The sequence below is a fragment of the Epinephelus lanceolatus genome, chromosome 10 (assembly GCF_041903045.1).
Source record: "Epinephelus lanceolatus isolate andai-2023 chromosome 10, ASM4190304v1, whole genome shotgun sequence".
NCBI lineage: Eukaryota > Metazoa > Chordata > Actinopteri > Perciformes > Serranidae > Epinephelus > Epinephelus lanceolatus.
The window spans coordinates 33,865,764-33,885,361 of NC_135743.1; the positions used below are offsets into that span (position 1 = coordinate 33,865,764).

At 41.2% G+C, this 19,598-nt stretch overlaps 1 protein-coding gene across 1 annotated transcript in view; it reads left to right on the forward strand.

Moving 5' to 3' along the window:
* The window catches only part of bckdhb (branched chain keto acid dehydrogenase E1 subunit beta), a 71,530-nt gene that overhangs the window by 5,598 nt on the left and 46,334 nt on the right, over positions 1 to 19,598 (forward strand). The window contains exons 3-7 of the mRNA XM_033639803.2: positions 1,073 to 1,141; positions 6,559 to 6,692; positions 11,846 to 12,001; positions 14,642 to 14,750; positions 18,880 to 18,977. Of these exons, the coding sequence (XP_033495694.1) occupies positions 1,073 to 1,141; positions 6,559 to 6,692; positions 11,846 to 12,001; positions 14,642 to 14,750; positions 18,880 to 18,977 (566 nt within the window). The remainder of the gene's footprint in view (positions 1 to 1,072; positions 1,142 to 6,558; positions 6,693 to 11,845; positions 12,002 to 14,641; positions 14,751 to 18,879; positions 18,978 to 19,598) is intronic.

Genomic DNA, 19,598 nt, shown 5'->3' on the forward strand with positions numbered 1-19,598 from the left:
GCGATTTGACCAGCTGAGTTGCAGGTGACACAATCAGCCGGCTTGAATCAAGGCCGGTTCACACCACTGCAACTTTACTCTGCAACATTCTAAAGTGATTTTGTCTCGTCGCGAATTGTTGGTCTGAACTGGGCTTTATAGAATTAATTACTCATGTTACTCAAAGTAATGTTCTGAGTTCCTTATAAAGGGTAGAAATGTTGCACGATTAGGTGTCTAAAAGCCAGTTCACACCAAAGATTACAAACGCAATGAAACGGTTTCAGGACATTGCAGAGAAAAGTTGCAGTGGTCTGAATGACTCAGTTGCATATCTGCTCAGGTCGGGTTGTTGCAAGGGATTCAGCCTGTTCAATCATGGGCAATGCGTCGCAGACTGTCTCGAACCTTGTAACCAATCAGTGGCAAGCTGGTGCTTTTTTTTTGTTTGTTTTGTACAGCTGGGTACTAGGGCTGCAACAATTAGTCGACTAATCGATGACTAATCGATTATTAAAATAATTGGTGACTATTTTAGCATTGTTCATATAAAAGTACTATAAAAGTACCCCAAAATACTCTTATTGCAGCTTCTTACGTTCAAATATTGGCAGCTTTACACACTCTCCCATGACGTTGAACTAAAACCCTTTGGCGTGAGTACAAAACAAGACATTAGATGACATAATTTTGACATTTTGTCATGACATTTTTCAACATTTTAACACATTTTTCGATAAAATGATTAGTCGACTAATTGAAGAAATAATCAACAGATTAGTTGACAATGAAAATAATCATTAGTTGCAGCCCTACTGGGTACCCACATGTGCTGTACGCAAGGGCACACGCTGTGGCTGTTGCACACACTAGTAGTAGCTGTCACATTTCAAAGACCATTTTCGAAGATGTTAAGGTATCTAACATCTTTTGTTTGTTTTTTTTATCTTTTTTTTTCCCATCTCATGTTATTTGACTTTTTAAAATTTGTGCTTTAATATCCCTGCTTATCCTGTTCTTCCATGCTGATGATCACAATCTTGAAAAAATGTGCTGTTTTATCACTGATTGTATTTTGTGTTTTTATCTGCAGTCATCTTTGGGGAAGATGTTGCCTTTGGTGGAGTATTCCGATGCACAGTGGGTCTGAGAGACAAATATGGTAAGATGTTTCATTCCCCTGCGATTCTCCCTATTCGCAAGTCTTCACTGTTGAGTGTGCTAAAAAAAAGAAATGCTGTCAGCGACCTGTCCTTCCACCTGCTTTACATGATTTTGCCACTAAGTGGCAGCAGAGGACTGTGAACGATCTCACCACCTCCTCTCTGCAAGGTCATATTACTGTTCACTGTTCACCTCAAGGACCAGAAGGATCCGTTTGCACTTATTTGTCCTTTGTAGCAGGGTAGCCTTACAAACTTGATACAGTGAGCTGATACAGGGCTCGCTGCTGTAAGTTTGTTTTGGAAGTTACTTTGCTTAAATTTAATATTTGTACATTCAGAACTCATCAGGCTGATAGTGTAGCCACAGTAACACCACGCGGACAGACTTCTTGACACGTCATGGCAGGAAAAGCACAGGTGTAATGAATAATGCAAAGAGAGGCAGCATCAGGTGTTCTTATTTCAGGGTCCTGTTGTGTTTGTGGACAAACAAGTGTGTCTCACTGGGACACTCTTATGTAGATGTTAATGTCATTAGTTACATGTGATAAAGGCCTTCAGCTCTTTTTGTGATGTTTATGTTTTCTTTTGGCCTCTGAGAATATGCCGGAGATGATGTTAAAATAGTATTTCAAGCACATTGAATAAGTCTCGTGAGGTGTTCCTTGTAATATGCCTCAAATATGTATATGACTGGAGTTTTCAAAATCAGCTCTGAATTAAATACAACAGAGACTCTGTTTTCCATGGATTCATTCTTCACAGCATTCCAGGCAGATATGAGCTTATTACAGAAATATTAGCATTGGCATGTGTCAGCTGACAAGCGGTCACACATTGCAGTACAGAAATGCCTAAGATATGTTTGAGGTAATTTTACTGATTGGTCTTTTCCACAGACATTGTGACTTGTCATAGTGGAAAAAGTACACTTGTTAATAATAACATGAAGGGACTGTGTCCACCAAAGTGTTCCTTCTTAGGTGAGCCTGGGTAGAAGAGCTTGAGTGTGCTTTAGAGGGACAGTGTATGCTTTGGTTGCATCTGGTAGCTATGATATGATGCTCAAGGGCTGATATGATGCTAAAAGGAATGCAGAAGCTCATTGGTTCATTATATCTTCCTGACATTTTACTGAGGTATACAGTAGATGACCGTTCTTTTGTAAAAACTAAACTGCTAGTGATAGATGTCATTGCATTATGTAGCTATGTCATGGCTTAGGTGTTCCTAATATGCCTTCCTACTAGACTATAGTTGCAACACTGCACTACATCGCTTCTACACAACATCTCCACATAAGTTAAATAGCAAGAGGAGCATCTGTATTTGTGACAGTATTGAAAATCATACCTTCTGTGATGTGCGTGCGTGCGTGCGTGCGTGCATGTGTGTGTGCGCGCACAGCACAGAGGAGATGCTTGTCATGCTGTTGGCGTTACTGTGTATTGTTTAGCATATTGTAAATACACAGTGCTCCTATCACAAAAGATTTTTAAAAAATCGCTGGCCTCAGGAAAACGCTTTGGTGGACACAGCTCCTAAGAATGGTTCGTTCTACTCAAGTGTCCCACTAAGTTATGACAGTGTGACAACTAGCAAGCAGACACAATACGAGGACCGTGACACTTAGCAGCTAACTGGAATTCAGCCATCGCTCATTTTATTATTTACACCCGTGCTCTTCCCACTGTAACGTGTCAAAATGACTTTGGGTGATGTTTAAAGTTTGAACCCACAGGGAGCACTGCATCTGCAGGTCATTACATTAGTAATGTACATTTCCTCCAGTTATTAATCAACAAGGGTTTGCCCTTCAAAAGAAACTGGCAGTTCCAGTTTGACTCCGCAGTTGACAGTCAGACAATAAACATAAATCTCTATGGGGACAGAGATGACCAAAGACATGGCAATAGCATTGAGCTGTTTTCTATAAAAGGCGATGTGGATGCCCAGGATTGATGCTGAGGAGAAGAAAAGTTAGTGGTTGTAACCAGTTCCTCCTGGGTTTATTGAAAAATGTTCAACATTTTGATCAAAATGATTTTTTAAATGTAGTAAATCTGGGAACAACCCGCTTACAAGTTCTGTTTTCCCCCTCCAAAAAGCACGAGGCCGTCCAATGTGTCGTCAGCTAAATTCAGATCCAAACTGGCACAGCAGCTGTTCAGTGACAGCACTTGATTGTTTTTCTTCTTTATAATGGTACAGAAGTAGTGTAAAATAATTAGATGCCAGTTGCCTTTTCTTGTTTTTAGTTTATTTTCATCATTGTATATGTGTTTTTTTGAACAGCAAAGGAGTCAAATCCACCCACAGTAGCTGCCTTTTGTTTTCATTGACGTCAGAAGTGTTGACCTTTTGGAGAGGGATCATTATTTTCCATCTCATCCTTGTGTACAGTGACGAGCGCAAAGCTGTTTTTATCCCTCTCACTCCTGAAAGGGATGGTGCGCACCTCTGCCACCCACAGCCATTATACAGAACAGAGGTTAATGCAGGGTGGACACTGTACGAATGGCTTTTTACGAGGCGGATGCATTCACCTCGATGAGGCATCTCTCCCGCCGCTGGCTACCGCTGAGGGCTGTTTCCCTGAAAACAACAGCACACATTGACCCTATGCTCTGACTAGCTCTCCCTCTCACTGATGTGTGTCTGTGTGTCGCCTTTTTTCACTGAAAGCAGCGTCGGTGCCAGACAGCACACGCTATAAAAGTTACCCAAACATGCTGTCTATTTGAATACACATTCTAGACTCGTGTGAACTACTGAGGCATAAACGTCAATGCAGCGACGCATTTGATGGTAGCACATTTTGTTATTGTTGCGTCTTTTGGTTGTATTTTTCTTGTCATTAACTGTCTTCTATTCATTGCTTTGATGACACACACACACACACACACACACACACACGTTACATACTGTCACTTTCACATGAAGCTGCATATTTGAGGTTGGCTCCAGTCTGAGTGGCAAGGCACAAAAGTTTGATCGCTTAATTGTTCATTCCTCTCAGGGTTTGTGGTGCTGTGGTCACTAATTGAACTTTGCGAAGGAGCAGGGCACATAAGGGCAGAGTTGCACTGCTGAGAAGCACACACATCCCAACTAAACAGAAAAAGACTGGATTGGCAAATACACAAAGATGAGAGCAAAAATAACACTCTCGACCCAAATTTAGAGTCCCACTCTTGCGGCTCCTTTTCAGATTATAGGGTGGAGAATGGAATTTTTTTTATTTTTTTTACTCTGTGGATGTTGTGTGTATGTGCATCACAGGCCTGGTTAGCTACAGCTGAGGAGGAGTCATCAGCTTGTCACTTCATTTATTTTAGGACTGCATGGCATTTTAAGAGAGAGTGTTCTTTGCAATCTCATCACCTAAGTGGGCGGCGTGTGCTTTGCTCTGTTATCAGGAGAACCCTGCTATTCATTAGACACCCTCTACAATTGTGGTCAGTGTGCCCAAATAAATAATTAAACGCAATGGGCTGTTCACTGATCCGAGCCGAGATATTAACAGCCACACCTTAAACCTTAAATCTATGTGTGAAATTTTCTCTCTGAGAAGGTTGATACATCAGTAAGCACCCCTACCCAGTAGCCCCAGGTTGCAGTAGATCCCTGAGGTGTTGAGGAACATTTCCTGCATGCGGTCATATGTTAGTAGGAACGGGGATCGATGTTCAGGGAAATCTGTACCGCCACTTTCCCATCTTAAGTCCAAGTACCACTTCAGAGGAAATGCTGGTATGACTGTGTTGTCAATAAAAGCAATAATATTTCAGGGACAAGCACATGAAGGTTTACTTCCATCTGTCAAAAGACACTTTCACATGGAGCGAGTGAACCAGTCACAAGACTCTGTTGATGACATATTTGAATCTGTGTATTTCTGATTAAAGTAGATTATAAAAACATTACTTGTCCACCAAAATTGTTGACCATGTAACAAATTACAAGAACTTTGGCACTAGACAAAAACAGCTTCTTGTCTGCCATGTTCCTGAAAAAAAATGCATGATGTCCTCTGCTGTGTACACGTATGTCCAGCGTTGCCCCAAGGAGGTTAAAAAGATAAGTCACTGCGTCATATCAATGAGGTACCACACATGCACAATGAAATCTGGTCTGCACTTGCCAAAAGGCTCAATATGTGGCCCACCATAATAGAACATGGGTACGGTTGATTTGTCTTACCAAGGCCTCAGCAGTTGGGCAGTGAACACAGCATAGCTCTCTATCAGTTCTATTTTCCTCAGCAGCAGTTTCTGACTGGCAAGGTGGATGATTGATCTGTCGAACCATTCAGAGCTGATCTGATTGGAGAGAAGCAGCTTCTGCAAGTTAGTGATGGGCAGATGAAGCTTCATGAAGCACTGAAGCTTTTCATCAAATTGGTTCACTCAAGGGCAAAGCTTCTTGATGCTTCATTTGCTCTACTAAGCCATCTACTGGACAAAAAAAGCTATTACACTTAGTGGTTTGTATATATAGATCTGAACCACATGGTACAGCCGGCCAGCGAGGCTTCGGACGTCACCAATGATGTCACTCGTCTGAAACGACACAAGCCTCGATACGCGCATCGCGGAAACACTTCCTGGATTACTCGACACACGCTTCGAAGCCTCGGCACAGCAATTCACATCACTACTGCAAGTGAAGGCAAATTTTTAGACCGAGCAGAAGTTTCATTCACTTTCAATGTGCCTAACATTCTGCTGCTTTGTCTCTGCCCCGAGTGTGCTCTGCACTCCGACACTGTGGTGCTGTAAATAACCAAATGTATATCCAATAGTGCTCATAATGAATGGTCCAGCTCCAAAAATAGAAAGTTTGTTTGTGGCAGCAGATGTTTTAATTGTGGTGGGCTGCCACAAATAAATGAATGTGTGGGAACCCCTGCTCCCATGGAGTCAAAGATTGTGTCCCAGCCTTCAGTAAATAGCCTTGCCCAGCCGTGTAGTTGTAGTTCATTAGGTGGATGTACTAAAAGTAGATGGGTAGGTTACAAAGGAGGAAGTAGATATACTTTCCTATATATTCCGAGGTGGATATACTGTAAACGATCAGGAAAATAGGTGGCTATAACCTGAATACCTGCGTATACCCTCCACTACACCACTGGCCTTGGCCCAACTTCTTCCCCTTCTGTTGAGTTTAATAGCAGTTGGCATCCACAAGTGTTGCATTAACACCATCTGCTGGACGGTCCCCTGCCTCATCTATTTCAGCACTGCCATGGCATGTGTGAAAAGTTGCAAGATGGAAGTGTTCCTGAATGGAGTGTGAGTTTGACATGTAAAAATCACTAGCAGTGTCTGAAAGGTTATCCCAGTAATTTACCTGAACTGTGTGCAAAGAGGCTTAGTCTTATACTCAGTCTTTATATGCTGTCTTCCTCCAGGTAAGGACAGAGTCTTCAACACTCCCCTTTGTGAACAGGGGATTGTGGGATTTGGTATTGGTGTAGCCGTTGCTGGTGCCACAGCCATTGCTGAGATCCAGTTTGCTGACTACATCTACCCTGCTTTTGACCAGGTAAGAAGGGCTGCAACTAATAATTACTCTCATTATCATTTTTTTTCTCTTGAGTACTCCTTTTTTAACCATAAAATGTTATGTAAAAATGCAAAAAGTGCCTGTTATAATTTCTTAGAGCCCAAGGTGATGTCTTCACATGTCATGATGTGTCTCACTTTACTGTCGTGTATGAGACAGAAAATTCTTAACATTCAAACTTAACATTTTGGAAGCTGTGGTCCAGGAGGAACCTCCCTCTCAGCAGTGGATCACATTCACTGGCACTTTGCAGGTGTTTGGTTGAAGGGATGGGTTAGAATGAGGGGAAAGTACACTGACGTAACTTCTAAAACCTGCATCAAAAACCCTTCTTTTCAGTGTCGGGAAAACCAGGACCCACAGACATCATACAGTTATTGGTGGAATCAGCACATTCATTCCAGTGATAACTGTTTTTCTGAAATTTGATATAAAGGACCACCTAATAACTTCAGATCATACCTCACATTCATCAAATTTAGTCATTTTCTTCTGTATCAAAAAGGAGTCTCAAATGAAATCCTTGGCTTTCTCGCCGACTCCATGGCAACATTGTATATCCTCTCTGCATCAGCCAAAGCATGTTGAGAACTATATTGGCAAAAATCAAAAGATATTAATCACAAATGGAAGTAGAGGGAGAGATAAAACAACACGCGTGGAAAAAAAATAAATACATGTTATGGCAGTGCTAGAGCTGAGAATATCACATCCCCCTGGTTTTTAGATATAGCACCACTCACATGCTAAATGATATCGGAGTGGGCTAAGTATTCCTGGAAATAACAGTGCATGGCTGAGTGACTACAGACCAGAGTAAAAGCAGCCTTTTAAAGGTTAAAAACAGTAAACAAAAAAATACTGTGGTTGATGTCTCTAATGGCAAAGTTTGATTTGTGTGTGAATTATAGTTTGAAATCACTATGCTACATATTTCTATGCTGCAGAAATGTAGAGCATAGAGCTACATCAACATCAAGGTGTAAGTCAGCAAAACTATCTATAAGTAGAGGAGACACCATCAAATATCAGATCGCTGCCTGGACCTGGTGCAAGTTACGGTTCTATTCTGAACTGTGACCAGTTTCTAATAAATTAATGACAATTAATAAGGCAATAGTTTCACTTAGTTGAGCCAGTCAAATCCATTGTTTATTACTTAACTTAACAGTGTAAGCAACTGACCCTCTGCTGTCTGGCTACAGACTGTGTCTAAAACTGTCCCTGCTCTAATCAATGGAAAATGACGCACCTTGACTGTCATACTTTTCATGCCTCTGCGCTGGCAATAGCTGTAACAGGAGGCATTATGTTTTCAGGTTGTCTGTATGTATGTCCATCCCATTCTCGTGAACACCATATCTCAAGAACACAATACCTTGAGGGAATTTCTTCAGTTTGGCACAAACGTCCCAAGGACTCACCAATGAACTGATTAGATTTTAGTTGTTATAGGTCAAAGGTCCAGGACACTGTGACCTTGTCTGTCTCATTCTTGTGAATGTGATATCTCAAGAATACCTTTCGGGAATTTCTTCAAAGTTGACACAAATGTCCACTTGGACTGAAAAATAAACTGATTCAGATTTGGTGGTCAAAGGTCAAAGTCACTGTGACCTCATAAAACATGTTTTGGCCATAACACTAGAATTCATACACTAATTGTGAACAAACTTCACACAAATACTACTACAATATAATGATGAAGTGATGACATGATATCCAATAGGTCAAAGGTGTACTTCACTGTGACATCTAGGAATGGGCAGCACAAGCAAAAACACTATTTGAAAATCATGGCAACTATTCAACAATTTTTCGATTAATTACCCCCCCCCCCCCCCCCCCCCCGGAGCCATGCACACAGAGATCCATTCATCTTTAAAGGCCCAAACATACTTGGGCGGAACGTACGCGGAACAGACTCCGCGGAGGTCCGCGCAGACTCAAAGCGGACATCCGCAAGCCCTGTGCGCGTGCAACGGTGACTGTTCGACATGTATTTTTCACGGACATTTTTACAGGAAACTACAATGCGGAAGTGCGCTCGACTATGAAAGCCCGAATGACTGCGGACATGCCTCGTGGAGTAGTAGTCTCTGCATGTTTCTCCTGTTTGTAGAAGAGCATTAAACTAGCTGGTAGCCCATCTCACACTGCTGTAGCAATCCTATACTGCCCTCGTGCGGTTAGGAGCTGAATTGCATGTCAAATAAAGGGGGGGAAATAAGACGGCGAATAGTAATAGTTGCATTTAAAAAAACGATTTTTCAAAAATAAAACGACTATTCGAAATTCGAAAATTATGACCCATCCCTAGTGACATCATAATATTTTGCATAAACCTCTTTTCTGGCCATTATTCAACATCATCTCTCAGGGACAGACGGAGATGTAAACTGTAAGAAAAACTTGACTGATGTGGTGTGGGCATACAACTGCAGGGCAATATTTGTAGTTCTTTTTACTGGACTTTTTTGGAGTATGCATACAACTTGCACACACTACTTCGTAACGTTGCACCCTGAACTTTGACCCTTTTGCTCATCTATCTGGCAGAGTCATGGGTGCAGAACTTTAAAGGGCCAGTGTGTAATATTTGGCATGGTTTATTGTCAATCTGAATCTGAATCTGAATATTCTGCCCATTAATATGTTTATACAAGTCTATAATCGCTATAAAATAAAATTTGTTTGGTTTTCGTAGCCTTATAATTATGCTTATATATATATATATATATATATATATATATATATATATATATATATATATATATATATATATATATATATATATATATAGCAAGGGCCTTGCTTTAGAGAGGTCGCCATCTTGCGCCGCCATGTATGTACAGCAGACTGAGCGGACAATCCAGCCAGCCAGAGAACGCGTTTCACATGTATAAATAAACCAACGAAGACAGCGGAAGGAAGGAAGAAGGAGGAGGAAACAGCAGAGAGTGTTAGTAGTTCGTCGACAGAGAGTAGTGAAAAGTTTTTTTAGTTATAAAGTTTGCGAATAGACCACACTTACCACACAACAGGAGGAAATGAACCCGAACCGTCATCTGCGAGGAAAAGAAGACGCAACTTCACTCCTTGTGATGCACTCTCTGCGGCGCTTTTCCTCCTGATGATATATCTCCCCAATGATGGCAGCACCGAATCCCATTCTGTGCATTCAGCCTCTCTTCTCGCCCGCTCAGCATCAAACACATGGAGTTCCTCATCTGTGTGCTTCGGCTCAAACAGGTATGGCTCTGGGTCTGTGTCCGCTACAAGAAACTCTTCGAAATCACATTCAAAGTCGTCCATTGCAGCTACTATAGTCCGGAGATATTGCTAGGCTAAATAAACAGCTGAGCTCTGTTTACCGGCTACGCTGTCAGTCAGTGTGCGGGCTGGAGATTGGCGGAGCAGAGAGAGGAGGGGGTCCCCACTCGGGATGGTAAACGAGTATGTGTGTATGAAGTGTGTCTGTTACGCTAGAAGAGTCAGAGTTTGGGACGGAGTCTTTTACCCCCTGGAGTGTTACCGGAGTTTTTGGAGTGCTCAAATAAACTGGCCTTTTTCCCGAGCGCTCCTCTGGTCTCCTGCTCGTGAGGGATTCATTACAATATCGTAACATGGTTTTGATTTCTAAATAAATATTCACCTCGTCACTAGATAGACCTACTCCTGAAAAACTCGTGTGCAAGGCTTTTTGTCCCTACGAGGCCACTGTCATTTACCCGACGGGAGGAGTGAGCGAGTGAGCCCTGCAATCTAGAATTTGACAACTGATGTCACTGTTTTCAACCCATTTTACACACTGGCCCTTTAAGCAAAAAGAAAAAGTCTGCAATTATTTGTGTTAAAGATAGCCATTTGTTATCCTTACAAGTGCCATACACCTTTGAGAGACATTAAGTATTGTTGATCATATGGAAATGTATGTTATTGATTTTATTTGATAGACATAGGGGTAGGCTACAGGACACAATTTAGATGTTATGAGGTTCAGACCTTTGCCAGGAGGAAATTATAGGAACTGGTATGGACCTGTTTATATTTTATTTGAATACCCATGCAGTTGAGAATATGGTTGTGCAATATGTATGTGGTTTGTATCCATGTGACTCTCCCAGTACTATGTATATGCGTAGGAGTGATGGGGCCTCGTAGCAAAAGATGCAAAATTCAGTACTTTCAGGAACGAATGGAAAAAAGTCTGTGTGCAAGCCTAGCAGCCACTAATGTCAGTGATTTTATTTATTCATCTGAATGGCCTTCTGTCTGGTTTGTATATTTTATTCCTTGTTGCGTGCAGGTGTTTGATAAACAGACCTCAAATTCTCTATTAATGCATATTTTTCAATCAAGTTCAGAGAAATGTGTTCAACAAAGTGAGCCCTTTCCCATGTTGTCCTACCCTGAGTTTATTCTGAGGAAGAGTAATGTAGCATTAACAGGTTGCTGTTTTACTATGCATACATGGTGACACTTGTGTCATTGTGTTTATTCTCACCCTCCACAAGATGAATGTGAGTCCCTCCTATGTCAAGGCAACATAAAACAGTAAAGGTAATAATGGTGCCCGTTTCTAAACAGTGGTACAAATCTGGTGTCCTTGAGTGAGCTCCTTCTCTCTCCTTCTGTGCTCTCGCTTAAAATAATGCAGTCCAAACTGACCTTAGAGAGACATAAAAGCTGAATTAACAGCCCACCTGAGCTTCAGGGAGAAAAACTTGGGACACCTCTCTGGAGCCCAGTATCAGAAACTGTAGGAATCGGTAAAGGGAACCAGACACTTGAGGTGATCGTTAAAAATAAAATGAGGTTTTTTAAAGCTTTAAGAGGAATAACAGAGAGAATGGCTCGGCACATGAAGTCTTAGTCCAGTTTCCACTGGTGTGGTCTTTATTCATAAAAACAAAAGAAAGCATTCTATTTTCAAGTTATCACCTATCAAACCAGCATGCACTTCATTATACCCTCATAATGTTTCCAATACATCATTGTTATTATCTTTTTACAGACTGAGCTTTGTTGCTTTTGCTGTTGCAACAACCCAGGTGTCCCATTAGGATCAGTAACATATAATTTTCATATGTGCGGTTGTGTTAATCTGAATTATATTGATCTCTTTCCAGATAGTCAATGAAGCTGCCAAGTACCGCTACCGTTCTGGCAACTTGTTCGACTGTGGCAACCTCACCATTCGGGCTCCATGGGGATGTGTTGGCCATGGGTCACTTTACCACTCTCAAAGCCCCGAGGCCTTCTTCGCCCACTGCCCTGGCATTAAGGTCAGCCATATGAATTATTACAGACACTGACTTGTATTTCTTTCCTTTTTATATTGCTTCTGTTTGTGCAATTTTCACAATGTCACATCTGGCCACAAAAACATATTCAAAAGTTCTCTAGCAGAACATCAAGGTGTATAGGGTGGTTTAATTGCATTGTTGCAATTGTTGTTATGTTAATACTCAAAGTAAATCTAGAGAGAAAATACAGAGTGAGAGAAATAAGGACAAGACATACAAGTGATTTTTATGGCCAGTGTTTCAACAAGTAAAGCAAATGAAAAATGAATGAAAGATGCTGAAAAAAACAAAATCCTGGTTTACCCCAGAAGCACTTGAGTATAGTCAGCACACAAAGAGGAAAGCTGTTTCAACTGACTGAAAGATTTTATTCAGTCAAAGCTGAGGCTGACCCCTTAAATTTGATGAATTGTATATGTTACAATGCCCCAAGTGTATTAAATAGCTTTTTTTATTCTCTGTAAATTCTCTTTACAAGTCTGTTGTTTAGACTCAACAACAGTGAAACCAGGGCCACTTAAACATCTTATAGATACTTATCACCCCAAATGATCATTTGTGTATCAATTACTCACCCTGTCTTATGTTTAATTTGGGAAGAAAACTAGAATTCTCTGACATGTCATCATGGTGAATTAAAAATCCAAAAACTGAGAAAATTCTTGATGAAGCCTAGGAGTCCTGAAACAACAGTAAAACAATATCAGAACGCTTCAGAGAAAACAGCATAGACGCACAACTGGTCTGTTCATGAGACTGGTTGTACGGAAGGGTTTTAAATAGTTTTTAATGCATGTGTTTGGGAAGTACCGAGCATACAGTTGGATAAAAGAGACTTGGATTATAGTGCAGGTATGTGTGAGAGTTTGCAAACAGATGTTTTGATGTAGCTTTGCTGTTGTTTAAAGCGGACCCCATTGATTTCAGTTCATCTCCTTTTTTGAGTACTGTGTTTACCATGGAGACATGTGGGAAATCTGTTTTCATCCCAAGAATGCAACACAGGGTGAATAATTGATAGACAAAATGCCATATGAGGGGTGAAGTATTCCTTTAAATAAAATAGCACCAACCAAAATCTAGAAGGATAACATGGTGGGGAAATTTTAGTCAGTGAGAACTGGAGTGCTGCTGGAGGAGATGAGATGATGAGCAGGTAAAGAGGGTTAGAAGGAAACCAAGGGTTAAATTACAATCCAGTCCTGCCTTACATTCACTCTGAAGATACGGTGCCCTTGCTCTGTATGAACAGAAAACCAACATTTCTGACTTTTGGGTGATGGTATCGTGGCGAAGGTAGTACAGCACTTTTCACTACAATTTCTTGTTAGCAATGACAACTCAACTATCCTCTTTCAAATATTGAGACAGGGTGTTGTTAATTGTTAGTAATTAAACATTTCAAGAATAACTTGGCAACTCCCACTGGAACTGAAAAGAAGCCCATCGCCTCCAGGTTCAACTTTATGCACACTTTCTCTCACGCATTGGAGCAACATCTTGGAGTTGTTTGATTTCATCCAAAAGTGGCAGTATAGCTGTTTTCTACTCCAGCTCAACCAAGTAAAGAAACTTAAAGAAAACTGAAAGCAGTGTTGATTGTTGAGGCAAACAGCTTCTTTGTCAGTATGATACAATTTTAAAAAGATGCAGGGACTTGAATAAGAAACAGATAACTCTGGAACAGCTTTGTTGTGCACTATTGTAGTGGCACCTGGAGGAAATAACTGTCTGGTCATATACATTTAGTGGTATGTTAACTTCATGCTCAACTCTAAACACATCTGCAAGCTTTAGGCTTTTATAAAAGCAAGAGAGAGCCCGGGTCTTTGAGTTTGTATATGTGAACAGCCTGAGGAGAGAAACAGAAACTTCTCATAGAGATGTGATGCAGGATACGTTATTCCCTGATAGCATCACTGAAATGGAATCAACAGCATGTGCTCAAAGTAAAAAATGTCAGGCTATAACATCCCACCCTGCTTTTTCTAATGAGCATACATACTGTATATAATTATCATCAGTATCTCATACACCACAGACAGTGGATGACTGTATGGTTTACAGCTACAGTTTATCCACGCTCAGTAACCATTACTGAGAGCAATAAACATGTTGTCTTCCAGTAAAGGTCAGGCTGATAAATGTTAATCTTTGTGCATACTATCAGCTCTGTGAGCTCTGCCTGAGAGTCAGTCCCACCACACAGTCTGACAGGCTTTTTTTCAGCTTCAGCCCAGTGTTGCTCTGATACCCCAATATTGACCTAAATACCATTAAGAGATTTAACATCTGACACAATTGCAATGCCAGAGAGACGACACTTGATATTAAGAGTTTGTAATATTGTTTGTGTCTTAGTCTGCTCTGTATATTGAGCAGTTTTGTGTCAGAGTCCTAACAAACAGTTAAGTTGGACTGAGTCCAGTTTAAGCCGTATTGGCCTGTCTGATGATTTTACGTTCTTCTTTTGGAGCCATTCTACTTTACACACTGTAAAATGTGAACACAAGTTCAAATATAAAAATCAAAGTTGGATATTTTTCAGACGTGGCAGTGAAGGTGAAATTGTCTTAGCATCATTACTGAGTCTAATAACGTGCATCATATGTTCCTCAGGTTGTAATACCTCGTAGTCCAGTGCAGGCCAAGGGGCTCCTCCTCTCCTGCATCGCTGACCAAAACCCCTGTATATTCTTTGAGCCCAAGATCTTGTACAGAGCAGCAGGTAAGCTCAACTGTGAATTGCATTGTTAGTTGTGTTCATTTGCCCCTCTGATGTTCAGCTTCGTGCGTGTGTCCCTCAATCTGTTTGCGTGGGCACCTTATTGAAAGCAAATGTCCTCCTGTTTAGGGGTGTAAGGCAAAGCAAACAAACAATGTGACTGACTGCAAACAATGTAAGTTAGTTCAGCAGGACCACAAGTGTGAAGCAGACCGTTTAAATGGGCTGTGACAGTGCCCAGCTGAATCCTCTCTCCCTCCTCTCCCTATTTTGAGGGAACGTCAGTGTTAACGCCAGCATGGCTTTGGGCAGACTGCCGTGCAAAAGGTGTCCAGCAAAGTGGTAATAAACTCTTAACAGTTGTTGGCAGCTGTTGCAAAACAGTGCTGCCAAGGCTACATGATAATAATTTAATATACATGATTAGACAGAGTTGGAGGCTTAAAGATGATTGCTGAGCTCATTACAGTAATGAAAGGCAGAACCAGAACAGATTGGTACTACCAGCCTCAAAGTGAAACCTCTGATTTTCACAAGTTTTGTTAGTTTCCCACTTTGATAAGAGCCAGATGAGATTGTGAAATATTACAGCTGTCTGCTGTGATTGTTTCAATTATGGCACCAAGTAAGTGATCATTGTCCAAAACATTTCTTATGTTTCTGTGCGGTCTGATTTAAAAACCATTCCTCAGCACAAAGGGAGTGACTCTAATCATCACACCTCCCTCAATGTTTTTCGAGTTTTTATGCCTCCATGCCGGCAGCAGTTGCAGCCAGAGGTATTATGCTTCCCGGCTGTCCGTCCATCCGTCTGTCCTTCCCCCTCATGAATGTGATATCTCAGGAATGTCAGGAGGGAATTGCGTTACATCTGGCACAAATGCCCACTTCGACTCAACAATGACCCAATTAGATTTTGGTGATCAGAGGTCCCTGTGACCTCACAAACATGTTTTTGACCATAATCCACAAATCCACATGCTAATTATGACAGTTTAACAAAAATGTCCAATAGGATAAAATGATAAAGTGATGACATTTTATATCCAAAACGTCAAAAGCCATCTTCACTTCGACATCATAGTGTTCTGCAAAAAGACTTTTCTGGACATTTTTCAACACTATTTCTCAGGAGGGGAGATTGTGATCATATTTGGTTTTGCTGATATTGAGCTTCAGGTGATTGTCGTTGCACCATATGACCAAGCTCTCTATCAGTCCTCCGTACACCTCTGCAAAAATAGGCGCTAAGTGAAGACAGCATGTTTGTCACTGGAAATTATTCAATAGAATCATACATGTCAATACAATGATAGTTATAATTTCCATTTTGTCAAAAAATTTAGTTATTATTAAATTTCTTTAAAGTCTTATATTATTTGAGTCTGGACGGACATGGATGTAAACTGCACCTTGACCGATTGGCTGAGGCGTACAACCACAAGACAGTAATTCTAGTTAACGTTAAAGAGCAATAAAATATGTAACTTTCAAGATGCACTTGCAGCAAAATTCATTTAACATCTTATATATTTGGTTCCACAGCCGAAGTTCCACAGTATTGCCATTGATAATAGCTTCTTAAGCTTGTTTCTCTTGTTTCTGTACTGAGCTGTTAACTCCTTCTGGCATTTTGTGGTCAGGGTCCAATATTAATTAGTGAAGAGTATTATTAAAAAGGGAAAAAAGCTTTTCAAGCTAAAAAGCATGTAAACTCCTTGCTACCGGTCAGTTAGCAACCGCTAACATCAACGGTCATAACTGTCTTCAGTCCATTCTGTGCAAAAGAGATCATGAGCTACGATAACCTCCACTTTTTTAACTGTCCAACTCCCCATTCTCTCAAAGGTCAGCACTGTCATGACAGCTTGCTATTGGTCAGCGGCACAAATTTGTGAGTCAGAGTTCACCATTGTTTAACTGGATGCAAGAAATTTTGCAAGGATTTACTTTCCACCAGTGAGCAAAGTCACTGAATGCTGTGAACCCATTTGAATAAATTAATTTTGCTGCGAAATTTTAGATCTCTTGACTACTGATAATGATTGATGTGTTAGTGTATAGTCAGTAAATATATAATGTGTTGCCCTTTTCTGTTGCTATGAAGCACAAAGTTTAGCCAAAGAATATAAGAAAACATGACGGTACTTGATACCAGTGTATTATTCATGCCCCTAATACCTTACAGCTGTGATGGACTAAAAATCGGTCAAAGTCATGTAGGATTCAGCGTCTGTGGAAGAACTGACTGGTCCAATTATGTTCATGTGTGTTGGAAAATGTAAAGCACTGTGTCAGAGCAAGTTTTTGGGTATGATAATATAATACAGGAATGATGTCTCAGATTGATGGTTCAACAGGGCAGCCAAGAGCAGGTGTCTGAATTCTTGGCAGTGTGCTTGTTTGCATTGTTGCTAAGTTGATATGAATCATAGTTTATTTGTCTTTTAGAAAGTGATGACGTGAGCATCAGTAATGTGCTACATGTAAGAGAGGTCTTGCTTGCCATGCAAACTGATGCCAAATATAATAGATACATTTTTAAAAGCCCTTGATGGGGTCAGTCAATTGAGCCAACATGAGTTTGGAGACATGTTTGAAAGAGGATGTGCTTACTGACCAGCTGCTTTTGTTGAGCTATAATGAACGCATCACTTAATGGTTTCAGCCACATTAACACACGGCCTCCTTTTTGTTTCTGGTTAGTCAGATTCTTTATGTTTTGAAAGCTGTGTGACAAATCACTTGTCCATTTCACACAGGAGGTTTATTACTGGTAGCGTTTCAGGGCTTATTTTGATTTCTTAAGGGGGCAGAGTGAGCCAGCTCTCGTGCCAGGTCCACATGCCTCTAATGACCTCTGCCTGGATTATGGAGTCGTGTTTTTAATTGCAGCGGCCTCTCTTTTCTTCGTGCAGAAGAGGATATAAACCACACATTTGTCTCATCGAGGCCGTACTGTTTCATGGAGCCTGAGATTTCACTTATTAAACCATAACCTAGTTTTCATAATTCAATTTTAACGTTCTGCAAAATGCTATTATTCCACACTAAGGGCCTATTTTCTGTCTCGTCTGGAAGCCTAAATCAGGAGTTGCATATGATTCACTCAAGCCCTTTATGTTGTTTTAATATAGTGAGTCGTCAGGATGGGCAATTTTTCTTTCCTTTACGGCTTCCCAAAGGCTTGAAAGGATCATGGAAGTCATTCAAGGTTTCCAGAAAGGTCTCAACCCAGCGTCTTCCCAGGGTATAATTACTCCGTCTAATTGTAAATATGACTTCTTGCTTTGCCATGTAGGACTGATTTCAGCAGTCTGGTTCAGAGTCCACTCACGCCTTAAAATCCTGTGCTCTACGTGATTTCAGCCAAAGTCATGGCTGCAAATGAGATTCAGAGATACCGTAGTTAAAAAACAGCATTTAGTGATAATGATGTTGTGTCTGGGTAGTATAAATATTGCTAATAAGCCGTATGTTTAAAAGTGATGGCAGTTTGAGTTTATGATAAGTTTTTTGCATTGTAATGATTTCCATGACCATGCTTCAGCTCTCCAAGACATTATTAACTATTATTCAAACCATATACTTACATGCACTTTGTCTTGGACATGGGTTCAAAGAGAGACTGGCTGCGAGGCCCCCCTTTTTGGACCAATGCCTCGTTTATGTGGCCCCTTTTCTGATTGATATCCCATCCCACCAATGTTTTGTCGTCAGGATTAATCAGGGTTATGTGCCTGTAGCTGGCAAAAGACATCATTAGGTCATGCGTCAGATTGTGCTGATAAAAGCACACTCTGTCTCTGGTGAGAGATGAGGTTCTGGAAAAAAGCATGAAAAAGCATTTGAAATGGGCCAGTTAAAATGTTCTAGAGTAGGAACTGTGTTCTTTGACTGTCTGTCATTTCACCAGTTTGTCATGTAGTCTATCATTTAGGGTCCGGTCAGCATCTGAATATTTTAGATGAAAACCACAGGGTGCATAGTGAAGCGGTTAATAAGTGTGTTCAGAATCGACCCTCGTTTATTTTGCGTGTGAGCTTGCATGTAATGTGTTTGCACATAAGCACTGATGGAATAATAATCTGTCATTGAATGTGTGTGTGTGTGTGTGTGTGTGTTTCCTCAGTGGAGCAGGTTCCCGTGGAGCCGTACACCATCCCACTCTCGCAGGCCGAGGTCTTACAGGAAGGAAGTGATGTCACTCTGGTTGCCTGGGGGACACAGGTAGGCGTTCCTGCGCATCACTGACAGACTCAGTGGGTGACCTGAGCAGTTTTAAGTTTTCATCTATCTTTGGATCATTTTCCATGGCCACAGGGAAAAAAAGGAGTCCAATCTCATCACCGCTAAATGATGTTTAAAGCCAGAGAGGCAAGCAGTGGATTAACTTTAAGTCTATCACAAGCCTCCTCTGTCCCAGCGGGGTCTCTCAGCCAGCAGTCTGCGGCTGTATCTGCCCAGACATCTCCACATCATCAAGGCTCTCCATGTGTTACCACCACACGTCTGCCACACACTTTCCATTGTTGCCTCTCCTTTTATCCGAGAGATTTTATTTTCTGCAGCTCCGTATCAAGGTGCCTGTAACTCACCAGGCATCATCCCCGACTTTGATTGTCCTCAGCCACTTAAACAGGCTTATCCAGGTCGTAATGTACCTGGAGCTCGGGAGGGGGGTCGGAGGGCATTGAAGGAAATCTTCTCCATCAAAGCCAGTATTATTGTTGAAGGGTGGACAGAGAAGAGCGGGGATCCAGTGAAGTAGTGGAAAGCATGGCTCTCCTTTCTGAAATGCCACTCTTCTTTCCCACCTCATTACTCCCCTCGTCCGTCAGGCCTGTGCAG